At 39.9% G+C, this 18,337-nt stretch overlaps 1 protein-coding gene across 1 annotated transcript in view; it reads left to right on the top strand.

The window, feature by feature from the left end:
- The window catches only part of SPATA17 (spermatogenesis associated 17), a 114,056-nt gene that overhangs the window by 2,028 nt on the left and 93,691 nt on the right, over positions 1-18,337 (top strand). The window contains exons 3-5 of the mRNA XM_056852798.1: positions 3,239-3,320; positions 7,382-7,432; positions 14,572-14,675. Coding sequence (XP_056708776.1) covers positions 3,239-3,320; positions 7,382-7,432; positions 14,572-14,675 — 237 coding nt within the window. The remainder of the gene's footprint in view (positions 1-3,238; positions 3,321-7,381; positions 7,433-14,571; positions 14,676-18,337) is intronic.

The raw sequence follows: 18,337 nt of genomic DNA, 5'->3' as shown, positions 1-18,337 counted from the left end.
AAACTACCTTGGGTACCTGAGACAGGAAGGGGAAGAATAATCCTTAGCAAAGATGTTACGCAGATGACAAAGATGCTCTTCTTACTATTGAATTACTTAAGGAAAGTCTATGCCACCTTATCAGTGTCCTGCTTGAGGCAGTTTACAATTAAAATAATGTTACCCATATGACAACAACAATCCATAAAAACAAACCCAAGGACATAAACAACATAAAACAGGCCTTTAAAACAGACCTCAGACCAGAAGCAGACCATTTAAAAAGCTAGAGAGATAAAAGCTATAATTAAAAGCCTGGGTAAAAGGATATGTTTTGTCCTGTCGTCTAAAATACAGTGGGCCCCAGGTGATACTCCAGGGGCAAGGTGTTGCACAGGCAGGGTGCCACCACAGAAAATACCCTGTCTGTAGTCCCCATCCTAAATCAACAGAGAGATCCATTCACTAACTTGTGTTTTCAGTAATTTACTTGTTTGCCAAGTCAGAGATATGCCTGAAACTTTATTGTTTGGTTTCCTAAAAAATCTGGTTTTGCTTTATAAACAAAAAAATTTCATCTTTTTTAAATGAGAGAAATTGATAAACTCTTCTGATTATTTTATTATTATTATTATTAGAGTAAGTGGGAGAAAATAAGTTTAGTCATTTGTTTGTGTATGCTAGTCACAGGTTTGATTTCACCAAGTTAAATTTATTTGATAAGGATTCCTAACAGTGCAGAGTTATACCCTTCTAGGTCCCTTGGAGTCAATGGGTTTAAAAGAGTGTACCTCTGTTCATGATTTCACTCCAAGTTGTACATTGACATTATTTTTGTCCTTTTAAAATTGGCTTTTTCACTTGACCTTGAAGTAAATAAACAAACAAATTATGCGTCCATGCTGCTCTGCTTCTGGGATTACAGTGTGTATATGGTGATAGTAACTCGTTTTGCGAGGCTGCAACATGGAATTTCCTCTTGTACTTTTAGTTGTGTAGATGAATCTGGATAAAGCCCTGCTTCTTCCTAATCTTCCTATGGTCCTGTCATTCATGCATTACCATGCCTTTTGCGAAGCACACATAAAAATCATTTTATCAGAACTGGTAGGATTAGCAGGCAAGAGAAACCATTATTTACTTGTTTCCCCACTCAGCAGTGGTTTAAAGGTAAAAATGGAACATTCAGGTTGCAGTTGGGCAAGTAGCGTTGCCACCCTCCAGGTGGTTGAGAAAACATACAGCACTGGCTCATAAGAACAACTAGCAAGTTATAATTACAATCACTTTTACTCAAGATTCAGTATAGAAATACTACAAAAATACTACAAAAAAAAAAAAAAAAAAAAAAAGGGGGGAATAAATGTGAAGCCACACAGCCGGTTACATCACCGGAATAATTCAGCAAGTACAAATACCCAGTTCAACCAACTGAAAAGAAAAGTCCAATTCCTCTTGTTCTTGTAATCCACAACTTCTGATGAGATTCAAGGAGAATTCACGTGTAAATCAGTTCATCAAAGTAACATCTTCTACGCTGATATTCAATGTAACGAAAAATGGTGGCAAAAAGAAGCTCAAAATCCAACTCCGATGGTTTCAAAAGTCAAAAATGCCAAATCATAAAAATTCAGTGACAAGTTGAAAATCAGTGACAAAACGACACTTCCGGATACGTGTTCGTTTCGCTCAGAAGCTTCATCAGTTGTTATAATTATATAGGGTCAAAGACCTCTGAAAACATAAATAAATAAACGTCTCGAAGTCATAGAAAGATAGTTCAAATTCATTATTCAATCCTCACTAACCACTATCTAGAGAAGGGGCATACGGAGGATGACATTCTGTTTTTTGCCATTTGGCAGTTTAAACCTAAACATTACTGTCGGGACGATGTGATTAAAATTTTACACCAGCAGGAATCTAGGTACATCTATCTCTTTAAAACACTATCCCCAGCCGGATTGAATAATGAATTTGAACTATCTAGCTTTCTTTGAGAGGTTCACTAACTAGATTCAGCTGTAGGGGCTATGTTTGAGATTTAAGTGTATTGGCTACTAGGAGCATTTACCAGCCCTCAATCGAGGTGAGACACGCGTTTGGTCTGCTGGTCTGCAGGGTAAGCATATGAGCAATAAATTGCGGTATTAATACTATGTTATGAAATTATCTGATTGTATGAGCGCTATGACTTCGAGACGTTTATTTATTTATGTTTTCAGAGGTCTTTGACCCTATATAATTATAACAACTGATGAAGCTTCTGAGCGAAACGAACACGTATCCGGAAGTGTCGTTTTGTCACTGATTTTCAACTTGTCACTGAATTTTTATGATTTGGCATTTTTGACTTTTGAAACCATCGGAGTTGGATTTTGAGCTTCTTTTTGCCACCATTTTTCGTTACATTGAATATCAGCGTAGAAGATGTTACTTTGATGAACTGATTTACACGTGAATTCTCCTTGAATCTCATCAGAAGTTGTGGATTACAAGAACAAGAGGAATTGGACTTTTCTTTTCAGTTGGTTGAACTGGGTATTTGTACTTGCTGAATTATTCCGGTGATGTAACCGGCTGTGTGGCTTCACATTTATTCCCCCTTTTTTTTTTTTTTTTTTTTTTTTGTAGTATTTTTGTAGTATTTCTATACTGAATCTTGAGTAAAAGTGATTGTAATTATAACTTGCTAGTTGTTCTTATGAGCCAGTGCTGTATGTTTTCTCAACTATTGTTTACCCTCCAGGTGGTGGCTGGAGATCTTCCACTATTACAACTGATCTCCAGCCGGTAGAGATCAGTTCACCTGGAGAAAATGGCTGCTTTGGTAATTGGACTCTATGGCATTGAAGTACCTCCTCTCTCCAAACCCCACCCTACTCAGGCTCCACCCCCAAAATCTCCAGGTATTTCCCAATCCGGACCTGGCAACCCTACTGGCAACCCAAGTACATGGGGATTCATGCAGAATAAGAACATATAGTTTTACCACCTTACCATTCACTTCCCCTGCAGAAGCTGGCACTGAGGAAGAAAACAACTTTTTATAGCACTTGTCCTATCTAAACAAATTGTTTGTCCCATAAGAAATTTATTTAGTTGGTCGTTATTCTAAAAAGCATTAAAAATGGCATTTTCAAATTTAAGTAGCTTCTACCACTGAACTGAATCAATTAACATTTTTCCCTTTTGAACAAAAAAAATTACAGTTAATACATCCATGATATTATATCTTTGTCATGATATTATGTTTTAGGTATCTGAATAAAATGATGCTTTTTATCCAGAAATGGTGGCGGGGTTATCAAGGAAGAATACAGTTCCGAAAAATGATAGAGGTATAAATTAATTTTGCAATTAAAAAGTGTTGCAAACGTTTTGTTTTACTGCTCACAAATACAAAGGAAGTGAGATATCTTCATTGGGACGAGCAGTTGTATGAAATGATGCATGTTTGAAATTTACATTTTCTTTGCTAGGTGTAAATGTTCAGGGTTAAAGAAAAATCAAAAAAATGTTGTTATATGTCCTGGTTAATAGCAGCAAATGCTGGATTTATTACTCTTAGAGAAAGGTGGAAAGAGCAGACTCTGACTTCAGTTCAGGGGAGAATAAGAGGAAAATTCTTTGCCTCCGCTGAGCTTTTTATTCTTTTCATTCTGGGATGCCATTGCATAACAAGCTAGTGTTTAAACGTCCTGAAATTTAAAATATCTCTGGCAGTGCAGTGCAAGAGCTTGATATGCTTTGGGGCTAAACTGAACAGCAACATTGCTGGTTGGAACAAAGCAGTCCAAGGAACCAACATTAGATGTGATTGCATGTTTAAGTTTTGGGGTGTTTTTTTTTTTTTTGCTAACCTTACAGAACAATCCTAATTAGAATGACACTTCTAAATCCATTAAAAATGTGTTTAGAAGGGTGTAACTGCTTAGGATGGCATTGAGACTGTGTGTGTTAAGGTTCAGGCCAGTATGAGAAACAAAAGTTTGCAGTTGTTAATCTCACAACTGTAGAGTGTAATTTTATTGTCCATAAATACTTGGTGCAGGCTGTACTGTAAAGCAGGGTGTGTGTGTGCAGGACTTTAAAAATAATTATTTACCTATGCCACCAATGTGTTCTTTGGAACTTTGGAAGGTAAAATAGCTTTTTATGCTGAGAAATAAATGAAGGGGAAATCCATACTGTGCTTGTTTTTCTTCCTTTTCAGTCTCAGAGGAGAGTTAGGAATTGCTGAACGCTTAACTAGACAAAATGCTTGAGAGGCATGCATGACAGTGTCATCCTAAACAAAAGTATACACTTCTAATTCCATTGACTTCACTGGATTTAGAAGGGTATAATTCTGTTGAGGATTGTACTATGAATCTTCCTAGTTCCTTAAATCTGTTTCAGGACTACTGGTTTAAGGGTGATTTGAATCTGGGCTGTAGCATTGTGGCGGGGGGATTAGCCCTTTCTCTTCTTAATATTTCCTGGATAGAAATAGTCTACCCCCTCCTCAACCAGAAGCTGTTAGGGAAGGAGAAAAAGACAAGCAACATGACAGAGGCACCACTGTTTTCTTCCCTTCCTTACTCCACTAACTGCAACACACAGAAACCAGGGAGGCTATAATTGCTGAAAGAGGAAAGTGGAGTTGCAGGTGGAATCTCTCTCTATATAAACCCCTGTACTGGAATTTTTCTTGCCTTGGTGAAACATCAAAGAACAACAAGAAATAATATTTAAACGTTATAGAAGCAATTCAAAGACCACAGGGAAGCCCATTTGTTGGTATTTCAGTAGTACAGACTGCAGAGATAGCAGATCTGAAAGTGACTGGAGGCCTTGGAGCCTCTATACTTCCCCCTTTTTTTTTTAAAAAAAAGTTGTTTTTACCCTGCCTGTTTTGCACATCTGTTCAGGTGATTTAATTTAATTTATTTTATTTACATTTTTTTAGTGCATCTTTCTCATAGGGACTCAGGGGAGATTACACGTAGTGACCCAGTACAATCACAAAAAATGGGACATTCAGTAACCAGAGCATTAGGATTTTAGAAGTCTGGAGCCACAAAAAAGACCTGAAAGCATAGCATAGGTATTCACATGACACACTAAGCGGTACAGAAATTACATAAATAGGATCCTACTTACAATAAACTAAACACAGCAGTATAGACCACAGTCCCCAATCATTTATCCGAACAAGTTTGTAAAACTATTCTGTGCCATGCAACCCTATTACCTGCGCATTTATACAGCTGAGTATCATCAGCATATTGATGACAACCAACCCCAAAGCTATGAATGATTTGTCCTGAAGGCTTTACATAGAGATCGAAAGGCATGGGGGATAGAACTGCACCATGTGGAACCCCAAACGATAGGTCCCACACCTATGACAACTGGTTTCCCATAGCAACCCTTTGAGTCTGATGCTTGAGGAATGATTTGAACCAGTTCAACGCACATCCCCTGATACCTACCTATGCCTCCAGTTTCCTCAACAAGATGGCATGATCAACTTTGTCGAAGGCTGCAGATAAATCCAATAAGAGAACAGAGAGGTTTGGCCTTTGTCTACACTCACACAGAGGTCATTAACTAAAGCTAACAGAGCTGTTTTTGTCCTATAGCCTGGCTTGAAGCCAGGCTGGAAAGGATCTAGAACAGATGAGTTATCCAAGAAGACTTGGAGCTGCTTCTCTACCACCCTCTCAGTCACTTTGCCCAGAAAGGGTAGATTATAGACCAGGTGATAATCAGCCACATCATTTTTCTGTATGGACGGTTTTTAAAATAGCTAATGAATAACCAACTCTTTGAGTGGCCATAAATGCTAAAAGTTTTGTCGATGTGCACAAATACTGTGTTCTGATTCTACTTCCTGGTTAGGCTGTTTCAGATAGGATGATAGAAGGCTTCCATTGTGGTTGGTAGAAACATCAAGAAGCAAGGTAATGGAATCGTAGCAAAAGGATGGGAAAGGAAGGTCTGTAAGGGATACCCTGGGTCAAGGGGAGGTTTTTGCTTACCTCAGTTACTGGAGAGAATTGAAAATAAGATATAATGCATCAGTAAGCCAACAGAACTTTTTAACTCAAAAATGTCAGAACTCTTCATTGTTTTTTAAAAAAGCTGTCTCTCCATTATCATTTCTAGGTTTATTATTAAGGAAGCAATATCATATCAAAGTGAGCATTTTAAAAGCTCCTTTAATTAAACGGAAGGAATTATGCCTTGCCTAATGTAATGAAGAAAGTGAATTTAAAATGAAGTAGCATCATTGTGTTCATTTGTAAATAACATATTGCAGCCAACTGTTTCTTAATTGCCCAGACTGTTGATAAATAATCCAGTCCTGCTGCTCTCCACAGACAATTTGCTTTGGATCAGACTAGGCAATTCAAATAACACTAATTACAGCAAAACCCTTTTACAGTGAATTCCTCTTTGCCGGGGGGAGGAGTGAGAGAACAGGGAACTACATATCAGTCAAATACTTTCCCCTTTGATTTGTAGTTAAAACACCCCCCTCAAATCTGTATGTTATGCTAAATAAAGGACGTCTTCTGTACTTATTTTACTTTTTATGATACAGTTGTGAATTATGTTCATTTTGCATTTGTAATTAGAGGGCGGAACAGATGTGAAAGCTTAGTGTAAAGTGATGTATCCATTAAAATAACCTATCCTGCCAAGTGAGTGTTTTGCTACAACAGGAGATTCTTTCACTGAGAGGGATTTGTCTTTATTGGAAGGGAACCAGGAAATGTTTCCTATATCAAGGGATTCACCGTAACATGTTATCATTGTATTTATGATTTTATGATGTTAGAATGAATATTAAATGAAACAAAATTCCCAAGGATTACTCAGGAGGCAACTAAGTACATAACATTTAGTACAGATGGTTGAAAGGCACAATTTTGTTCCATCACTGCATCCATATCCTTGAACGATTTCGACTGAAGACAGCATTTCTTTGAATTTTTCATTAAACCAGACGTCTTGAAATATGAATTCCTTTTATGTTTCTGTGAGTTTTGGTTAAAAGAACCCCAGTGAATAAATCATACAATACTACGTGTCACCAGCACTTGTGAATATTTCTGCTTTGTTATTCTACTCTCAGTAGAGCACCATTGATTATCAAACTCAGCAGAGAGCATTTTATGATCATATATCTCCATTAGCTGCTAGTTTGACTACCATAGATTTTTCTGGTTAAGCCTGCATTATGTATTAGGAAGCCTATCTCTTCAATACAAAGTTTGATTTTATTCTCTCTAAGCCTAGAACTCTTATTATGTATTATGTATAAAGATTCTTATCTTTTATATGTAAAAACAGGAGTACTGTCTTTGTGTAACTGAAATGTATGCCATCTTTTTCTCCCCTTGATTCACAGACAGCATATTTTATTATGAAGATGAATTTCTACAATGAAATGGCTGTCAGGGTAAATATTTCTTCACTTGTTAAACAAATGAAAAGTCAATTGTGCTCTGAATTTGCTTTTAATAAAATGAGCAACCCGGAATAATATAAACTTGATTGATATGCTGATGGTAAAGTGAGGAAATGGTATATAGTTACAAATTTAAAGTTATTCTAAGTAATCCAAGTTGTATTTGATAATTGCTATTAGATTTAAGATACTGATGTGTAGATTTTGTCCCTTCCAAATGTTGAGGTATGTTGCTATATCTGGTGAAAATATTACACCTATTTAATTTTTACCTTGCTCCAGCTATGAGTGTACACACACAGAAGCAAACTTCCTCCCATGATCCCCAAGCAGTATGTAAACCTTCTAATGGAAAGAGGTCTGGAATACTTGGTTCTCAACACCACAAAACTGCATGGGTGTACACACATTTTCCATATATGAATCACTGAAGATCACACTGATCATGTGCTTTTTGAAGGGTGAGAAGGAAGAAGAAGAGGAGGAGTTGGAGTTGGTTTTTATATGCCGACTTTCTCTACCACTTAAGGAAGAATCAAACTGGCTTACAATCACCTTCCCTTCCCCTCTCCACAGCAGACACCCTGTGAGGTAGGTGTGGCTAAAATAGCTCTAAGAGAGCTGTGACTAGCCCAGGGTCACCCAGCTGGCTTCATGTGGAGGAGTGGGGAAACCAACCATGGAAGAATAGGTGACTGGCTTGATTCCAGTCTGCAAATGACCAGACCAGGACAATAACTGTGCTTCCTCATCTTTCATGCAAGATTTTTTAAAGAATCATAGGATTAGCAGCCCAGGGCTGTACACACGCAGAGCAGAGTTGGAGTCCCCCCCTATTTATTTATGGCCCATATAGAAAACCACATATGAACACAACCTTTTTACAGACAGTATTTTTGTCTTCACAAGCAATGAGCATCAACTTAATTGTGCCCCACAGTTCTAAGAAGGAAGTAGCTATTGGGAATGGAAACTAGAGTACACCTCCTTTTGCCCCAGGAAATACCCTGTTATCAAACCTGCCCACCTCTTAGAAATCCTGTATCTGTTTAATTCAGTAGGTATAGACAAAAATCAAGAGGTAATGTCACATCAGTAGGGTACAAAATGAAGATGTTAACTGCCCAGTGACAAATAAAGAAGTCTATACATAGGACCCAACTTTTCCACCTCCGAATCCTTACTCTTCCTAATATCTATGTATTCATTTATTTTATTTACTGTATTTATAGTCTGTCTTTCTCACTGAGACTCAAGGCGGATTACAGTGTGTCAATACAATCAATAGGATGAGACATCAAGCAAGCAATGCAATAAGACTAGGATTACAGTACTCTGAAACACAGCATAAAGTATTAGATGTGATATGTTAAACAATGCAGAAAATGGTATTACAGACGAATAAAAATAAAGCATTAAGAGTAGGCTAATATATACTGCAGACAGATCATACTTTCTTTAATTCCCCCTGTTCTTAGACCAAGGTCTTGAACAATAAAACCATAAAATTTAAATAAAACCCATGTCTAAAGACACTTCCCTTTGATGCTTCTCTGCAGCCTCTAAAAAATAAGCACCAAAATAAGTACATTGAGGGTCAGAGTCCTCTAAGGAAACGTGGACCATTTATTAAAACATGGCATAATCCATTTTAGCCTAAGTTGTGACACCTAAGGACTTTGCAAAAGGATATGTACTAAGGAGTCAGCTGACTGAAGAGAGCAGGGGGACAGATCATACTATACTCAGTGGAATATTTCTCAGTAGCCCTGATCTGGATAGCCCAGGCTAGCCTAATCTTGTCAAATCTCAGCTGCTAAGCAGGGTCTGCCCTGGTTAGTTTTTGGATGGGTAACCTCCAAGAAATTCCAAGATCGTGATGCGGAGGCAGGCAATGGCAAACCACTTCTGAACGTCTCTTGCATTGAAAACCCTACGGGGTCACCATAAATCAGCTCTGACTTGACAGCACACACAAAAATAGTTCACAGTCCTGTTTCTTTTACAAAAGCGCGTTCCTGAACCATTTTGTTATAATATAGCCCCATTACCTTAATAAAAAATGCCCTCCTGAACAATTCTGTTTTACATAGTGTGTAGAACAGCAGAAGCATGGGAGCCTTTCTGAACACCTCGGGTAGGCTATTCCACAAGGAGGGGCCTACAACAGTGAATGCACATGTACACATAGTTGTTGATCTTGCCAATTTGCAGGGTGGCACACATCGAAGGCCCTGCTCAGATAAGTGAAGCAGTTGTGGTGGAGCATAGCAGCCTAACCTGTGATGAAATTTGGCGTCGACATCACGATGCTTGGATTTTATGTTATCTTAACCCAGTTGAAATCAGTGGTATTACATTGGCATGAAACTGGAGTATAATAACAGGAAATTACTTGTCTTGTGCAAGGATGGGAAATATAAAGTCCAGCCAACCATGGCTTTCCCTTAAACCTGTGCAGCCTGGCATCTGATCCTTAGGACGATTGCATTGTGGAATATGGAAGGGATGTGGCTCACAAGCATTAAGTTGCTCTACTCTCCAAGTAGAATTTACCTCCAGCTTTGGTAAACAGTTTTTGAATGAAGTTCAGGCAGAAAAGAACACACCTGGCTGGTATAATGGATTGTGTATTATAATGTGTTCTTTATGGCTGTCCTTTAATTATATCTGACTAGCTACTGTCAAAATCTCACCTTTGGAATGTGCAAAAATGTTTTTAAAAAGCAATTATTAGAATGCACAGCTTTCCATATTTCTGGAAAAGTGGTTGTGATACAACTGTCTTTTTCATTTTTAAGATTTTAGGGTTGCTATGAATTTTCAACAACAAAAGTAATCCCTGTTTTGGAAAAAAAATCGTTATGTGAGCAGATGGCTTTTGTTATATCAAGGTTTTGCCATTTGTTTTAGTGCTTAAAATAAACATTATTTATAAGACCACTTACATTTTGATGTTACTTAATGAGGAATATGCATCATTGATTTGACTAGCTTAAGAGGTCATTTAGAACTTGCCCGTTAACAAGCTGTAATCTGCTGAGCACACAATGACTTTGTTTAAAATTATCTGTTTGGTACTGATCAATGACAATAATTGTTTGGTACCAATCACAGTTGAAACTTGCTAATTACTTTGAAGGGCATACACACTTGTCTTTTGTAAGAGTGTGTAAATGTTCACCTTGGAATTATGAGGTGTAGTAACTGTAGTATTGCATTAGATAACACAGAAAAGGAGGTGTTTTTTTTTTTTTTTTGAATTGCATTGGTAATCACCAGACAAAATATTCAGGAATATGGAGCAATAAAAGGAGAGACTAAAAAGACAAATAAATAATTTGTGGGGAAACCAAGGTATATAAAACTCTTCATGGACTGTACAAAAGAAAATATATGTATCATTCTGCATAAAATTAGTATTAAAAGTTTTCAAATGAAATTAGCGTGTACAAGAATAGGTGTTTACAAGTGCAGACCCATGAGACTCGCGGGAGTGTTTGGTCAAAGGACCGTAATAAACAATTTATTTATTTAGACTCGTGGGAGGATCCACATCCTCTCCTCCACTCCCATGGTGGCTTGGTCTTCTCCTCCTCCCCCACCTGTCTCCAATTTGGCACTTTGGTGGTGGTGGTGGGGAACCCAGTGGCCCTGCCTGGGGGACAACATAACTGTCTTCCATAGGCAGCAGGAACTCACCAGACACAATGGTGTTCCTTAATTGTCTCTGTACTGGATGTAGCAAAGTCCACACAGTCTTCCATCACGAATGCAGTTTCCTTCACCAGCCCATTTCTGCCCCTTCAAAAGTTCAGGGGGCTGAACTGTGCCTCTTCCTTGGATCAGTTCTACCAGGCGTATCCTGGTTGGACAGATTTATCTTGCTCTAGGCTCCAACTTCTCCTTTACGTTCCTCTTTCTCCCTTCTTTGCACCTGCTCTGCCATCTTGCCATCCCCACCACTCCTGTTTAGGGTTCCCAACCTCCAGGTACTAGCTCAAGATCTCCTGCTATTACAACTGATCTCCAGCCGATAGAGATCAGTTCACCTGGAGAAAATGGCTGCTTTGGCAGTTGGACTCTATAGCATTGAAGTCCCTCCCCTTCCCCAACCCCACCCCAAAAACCTCCCGCCAGAGGCGAAGAGGGACCTGGCAACCCTACCCCTGTCTCTTCTGGCAACTCCCTTTTTATCCCTGGTGCTCCACTTATGCTTGTCAAGCCCAGCACTGCTCTTCCCTTCTCTGAACCTTGTTTCTGTCTTAACCTCTTCCTTGCCTTGCCCTCTCCAAGCTGGCTTTGCATGGGGCTAGCCAGAGGCCCCATGCCCCCAGCTAATGCTCTGTGCTGAGAAACCTCCTACCACAGCACTATGCTCAGCTGCTGCCTGCTGGGTGGGAGACTGTCTTGCAGGTGGTGCACCCCCACTCCTGCTGGGCTCATCAGGCTGCTGCTGCCTACTCACGAGGTTCCCTGTCCTGGAGCACCTGCTATCCTTTGCCTAGTAGGTGAGGTCTCCTCCTCTTTCGTGTCTACATAACTCCCATCTGCAGATTTAATTATCAGCAGGGGGTAATGTTAGGGTTGCCAACCTCCAGGTACTAGCTGGAGATCTCACAACTGATCTCCAGCCGATAGAGATCAGTTCACCTGGAGAAAATGGCCACTTTGGCAATTGGACTCTATGGCATTTAAGTCCCTCCCCATATCCCACCCTCCTCAGGCTCTGCCCCAGAAATTTCCTGCCAGTGGCCAAGAGGGACCTGGCTACCCTAGGCTATGTTAATTATTAGATACATAGATATGCATTTAGATTGACCAAAACATGCACACTTTCTGTTCTCAGTTGCAAGCCTGCACAATTTGTTATCCATTAATCTGCACAGCTCATCAGTAGGGTTGCCAGGTCCCTCTTCGCCACCAGCGGGAGGTTTTCAGGGTGGAGCCTGAGGTGGTGAGGTTTTCAGGGCAGAGCCTGAGTAGCCCCCAAATATGTGATCCATGGAGAAGAGCAGTCAAGTTCAATTGCATTAAAGCTTTGACTGTATTTTACACATGATCAAGGTAGTCGTAGAAAGTATTAGACAGTCTACCCCTCAGTCCAACCGTAGCCCTAAAACAACTTAGAATAGTCCCTGCCTAACCTGGTGCGGTTGTGAATTCTTATAAACTGCCTTTCTATTTTTTTTTTTTTTACATTTTTCACTGCTTTGATTTTTTTGCTGCATAAGTAAAGGTAACTTGGAACCAATTGTTGTACCTTTATTGCAAGTCTTATTGCCACAAGACACATTACTTTGCATTATTAACATTTAATCCTGTTTGCCCCGTCACCCTGTCTCAACAGAAGTACTTCTGGAGAGCTTCACCATTTTGCTTTGGAGTTTACTATATTAAAATTTATTTAGACAATATAGATGCCTCCTCTCCAGAGAACATCCTGGTGCCAGTCTGCAGATCTTTGTCAGATCCCAGGGTTTATTGCTTTCCACTGGAAAAAAGGGCCCATTTATCCATCCCGGTTCTTCTCAGGTTTTATCCAGTTCATAGACCATGGGAGCATCTGTCCTGAACTCTTGGTTGCTACATTACTGTGGAAATCTCTGGGAAGGTAGTTTATCAAAAGGTGTTTTTTATTGTACATTCACTGTGGGTGTTACATACATATTCTTTCTTTTTGGGGTGTTTGAAACTTGTTGAACCACTTGCTTTCTTCCTGGAAGATAAACTCTTTTCCTGCCTTAACTGCAGTTAAAGGATCTATCAACACCGCCATGTTGCTAACCCTTTATAATCAGGATATGAAACAACATTTTGAAACCTTAGTTAAGGAGGAGTCTTAGTAACTGCATTTTCTTGGTTAGTGAATTCATTCCACCATATTCCCTCAACAATTAAGGAAGTAAGGGAGAAGTCACTCTGGGGGCTGCCGGGAAAGCATTCCCGTTATCACACCCTACTCGTGATCTCTTAACAATGATTAAGAAGGAGCCAGCATTATGTTTGCACGAATCTCCTGGCTCTCCTCTCTACGTGATTCTTTTCACCCATCAAGATGCCTAATAGGTGAGTGGTGCATGACGTCTCTTTGCAGAAGCCATGTCAGCTCTTCTTCAGCATGGCTTGTTCATTTGCGAGTGGAACAGTTCTAGCCTGAATGTTTACTACCAATTTACTCAGGACAAAAGGTAGGATGTTCTCTGAACAATTGTTTAAAAGTTGATTTAAATTAGCTACTTTCCAGCTGGAAATAAGATAACTTTAATTATGAAGACTGATTTTAATGATGTTGCACATCGTTGTTAACAACGCTGTGATTTCTTGCTTGAGCTCCTTAAGAAACTTGGAGTGGCTTGGAGTGCTCACACTATTTCTGCTTTGCCCCCTCATCTGCTAGGGAAGATTAGGCATATGAGAGATAAAAAAGAAAGAAAAAAGCCAAGCTAGTAGGTTCTCCTTCCTTGTGAGAATGGCTTTGCTCTCTCTGCATCACAAGAATGCAAGGAAAGCTGTTCTAACTTCCCTTCCTAGTAGTAAAGGTAGATTCTAAACAGATATTATAAATAGGCAGGGCTGGATGGCTTTCTGTGTAGTAACACATAGTCCATCTGTAAAGATAAAAACTTAGCAACATCTGAAATGCAGAAATGTTAAGATACTACTGGCACATAGTTATGGTATATATTATTTCTGTGATTAACTTTGACTTTGTTGTGATTATAACTTTGCTCATGACTTGGTTCTGACTAAAAACATGTTTATGATATCTCTTGATGTACTTTTAACTGTGGACAATTTATCTTGATCAAGTGAACAGGCATAACTCTTGAGCACAGTAGAATAATGCCACATTTTACTATCCTTCTCCACGGTAAAATATCATTTGTAACTAATGTCAACTCACGGGCATTTAGCCTACTTTTTTTTTCTTTCTCTCATCCATGTACCTGTTATATTACAACCTAGTATTGATGGAAAGCAAATATGTGTGTGGGCCTGGTATTATTTTTAAAAAGGGGGCGCCATGTCTCAGGAAATAGACCTGGTTCTTTGAACAACAGTTTGACAAAGTTCCCTCTTTTGTAAGGAAGGTATTGAAGCAAATATATTTGTGTTTTCTACTCTAGATTCAAAAAAGATGGCGAGGCTATTACATTCGAAAATACATCCATAATTATTATGCACTGAAGAAGTACCTGGAAGCCATTTCTTTGAATAATGAGATGGTCAGGTAATTTTAAAAAATCTGAGCTGTAAAACTAAATTTCTTTTTTTAAAATTTCTAAATAGTTTATGATGCTAATTGAATTATTCCGTTATGGAAAGAATTGTCTCCATTATCCAACATATAATGTTCTTCTCTTTTCCTCACATGTAAGCATGTGGTACCAAATTATGATCTCATTTTTTACCAGTATGTGTGCAGATATGATTCCGTTGAAGCTTTAAGTGAACTTAAAAGAGTATACCTCTGCTTAGGATTGGACTGTAACTGTGCAAACCTGAAAGAGGCGCCAAATGCCCATGAGAGCCAGCGTGACCCCTACAACGGCGTCTGTGCCACTTGTGCCATGCAACCTGGCATGGATGCCGGTGTAGGGCGACTTATGCTGGCCCCCCTGGAAAGCAGCAGCAGTGCAGCTCTTGGAGGCCAAGTGTTAGATTTGGGGCTAGATCCAGCCAGCTTTGCTAATGGTGAGAAAGGAAGTAGTTTTTGTCTTTGATGACCCAAAAAGGCGATACTGAGAATTTTGTGACCTGCATATACAAAAGCCATGTGGGTTGGGGCTGCATTATGGAGAGGAAAGTGCTGGCTGGATCTACCCATGGTATTCGCCATCATGTTTAGGTGATATTCCTTTGTATACTAAATAAATCAGGATGCCCACTTCATTTAAGACTAGTATATGTGTGTGTGTGTGTTATAGTGTGATTTTTTGTGTGATTTAGTTTTCTTGATTAATAGAAACAGTAAAAATTAAACTTTGAAATACATCAGCATATAATATTCACTATTCCTGTTAAACTGGCACATAAAATCAGCAAGCTAATATGTATCTGGATAGCCTTTTTGTCATTATTTTTATGTAGCACGTATGTAAGATTATGTTTTTTGTAGTGAGACTGGGTCTGTTACAAAGATAAATTGGTTTGATTAATTTAAAGGCTGAGTTTGCACCTGCAAGACATGTACACTTGTAACCTATAGCCCCTTATGCAAAAACTGCCCCAGGTTATACACAAGAAAACGATATCCGGAAATTAAAAGCTAGTCTCAGAGATACAGATTGGCAGCATTAATAAAACATTATAAAGCTGATCTTTAGGGAAACTTGCAGCATACTCAGGTTTTCTTTTAGTTTTACTTCTGCTGCTTTTCAGACGTAACTGTTACTTAATGTTTTGCAATGTTAAAGGTAGCATATGTAATCAACTGAGAAAATGAGCTAATTTCAGGAATATATTGAGTTCATTAGGCTGGTGCTCTTTAATCAGTTATACACAAGCCCTTTGCTGTTGCTCTGGTCTTTAAGCTTAATTTGGAATAGATCTCACTGGAGGCTCTTTCAACTGAACTCAAAATTACAAACAAAAGATTACCAACTGTATTTTCCTCATATTGCTCGTGGGTGGAGGGGAGGAAGGACTAACAGAATCTACATGCTGATTGTCCCCTGTTCAGAATCTACATCCTGATTGTCCCCTGCAAATCCCCACCCCAAATGTTTTTAACCTGTTTTTTCCCCCTAGTTGGGGGAAGAAAAAGCCAGGAATGTGCATTTTCAGGAAATAATCAGTGCGGACAAGAAGAATTAGGCATTCTTCATTTTTCTGATTCTCCCTTCCATTTATGACACCTCAGCAAAGATGGTTTGGGATCCTGTGCTGGCTGAGTTATTGTGTAGCTCTACCCTTTGTTTGATCTGAAATGAAGCACGCTGTGGACAATTTATTGCCCATTCTTATATCGAGGACAAGTTATGGAACTGCCATTCTTGTAAGGTAATTATCCCGCCTTTAACCCAAGTACAGCGTAAAACTTCCAGTTCAGATCCAAAAGGGTAATTAGCCACTCAAATGTACTGCCACTACTGTGTCAGCTCTTTAAAAAAAAAAAAATTCCAGCAAAGAGGGGAAATAGCTGTGTTGCTTGACTTGGGGATAAGCTTGAGCAGAAATTCTGATTAGCCTTTCCCACAAATACCACTGATTGTCTATATTTACAACACTAACACAATCTGAATCTCCTTTCAGTGTGATGTAGTAGTTAAGAGCAGTGGTTTGGAGCCGTGGAGTCTGATCTGAAGAACCGGGTTTGATTCCCCGCTCCTCCACATAAGCGGCGGAGGCTAATCTGTTGAACTGGATTTGTTTCCCCACTCCTACACACGAAGCCAGCTTGGTGACCTTGGGCTAGTCATACTCTCTAAGCTCCACCTACCTCACAGGGTGTCTGTTGTGGGGAGGGGAAGGTGATTGTAAGCCGGTTTGAGTCTCCCTTAAGTGGTTGAGAAAGTCGGCATATAAAAACCAACTCCTCTTCTTCTTCTTCTTTGAATCTTTAAAAGAGCTCAATCATTTCTGTTCTTCTCCATATAGTCAGCTTCTCATACCTAACCCCACATGTCCAAAACAAACGTAGAGATCTTTTGGGGGCAGTTGATGTCCCAGTCACTAAATATCAAGGAGAGGACCATCCCCTCCGTAGGGACCATGAAGTTCAGGATTATGGCTAGTACACATTTGTATGGACAGTACAAATTTGAGGGGATGGATGGATGCTCCACTTGAATGTGGGGGAAACTTTCTGTCAGGCCCTGGATGTGGTCTTGGGTGACTATGTTGGGCACAAATCTGGCCCAGACCCATGTGGATTGGTCACCGGGGAAGATCAAGCCATGGACCACAAACCCACAAAGGCCTGTGGAATCATTTCCCAAGAGATGAGGTAAAGAAGAATGTCCATCCAGCAGTTAAAATGAATTCTCTGTGTGTAAACTGCTAACAAGTCGCAGCCGACTTATGGCGACCCCTTTTGGAGTTTTCATAGCAAGAGACTAACAGAGGTGGTTTGCCAGTGCCTTCCTCTGCCCAGCAACCCTGGTATTCCTTGGTGGTCTCCCATCCAAATACTAACCAGGGCTGACCCTGCTTAGCTTCTGAGATCTGACGAGATCAGGCTAGCCTGGGCCATCCAGGTCAGGACAAAAATTCTAGTCCAAGCTTTATTGGATTCACACAGAAATGTAACAGTAACTGTTCACTGTAACTGTAACTGTTCATTCATGCACACATATGTACCGGTGAGGCTGGCCAAACCCCAAAGCATTAAGATGTCCCGAAAAGAGAGTGCGTGGGTGGAAAAAGAGAGCCAGTGTGGTGTAGTAGCTAAGGTGCCAGACTAGGACTAGGTTCAAATCCCCACTCGTGCCATGGAAGCTTGCTGGGTGACCTTGGGCCAGTGACACACACTAAGCCTGACCCTGGCTAGTATTTGGATGGGACACCTCCAAGAAATATTAGGGTGGCTATGCAAAGGAAGGCAATGGTAAACCAACTCTGAACGTCCCTTGCCTTGAAAACCCTATGGGGTCACCATGTCAGGTGTGACTTGATGGCAAAAAAAGTAGGAAAAAGGACTCCCCAATTTTCCTGCCCCTTTACTCTTTATAGCCTATGGCATATGGCATCATTTGTTGAGCTAAGTCTTCCTTCTGGGATTTGGAGGGGGTTTGGTCACTTGGTTTCAGCCGCTTTTCCCTCAGCTCAAACAGGAGGAGTGGGCCAGGTAGGAGAGGCAGTTCTGCCACCCTCTCTGCATGCCACAGGGGTGGCGCTGCCCTCCTACCCCCCCCCCCGTTATGGCCCTGCCTTGCTGAGGTCCTTCTTTTC

This window comes from Euleptes europaea, chromosome 7 (assembly GCF_029931775.1).
Source record: "Euleptes europaea isolate rEulEur1 chromosome 7, rEulEur1.hap1, whole genome shotgun sequence".
In the NCBI taxonomy this organism is placed as follows: Eukaryota; Metazoa; Chordata; class Lepidosauria; order Squamata; family Sphaerodactylidae; genus Euleptes; species Euleptes europaea.
The sequence above is the reverse complement of the archived record's forward strand: the minus strand, read 5'-3'. Positions and strand labels throughout refer to the sequence as shown.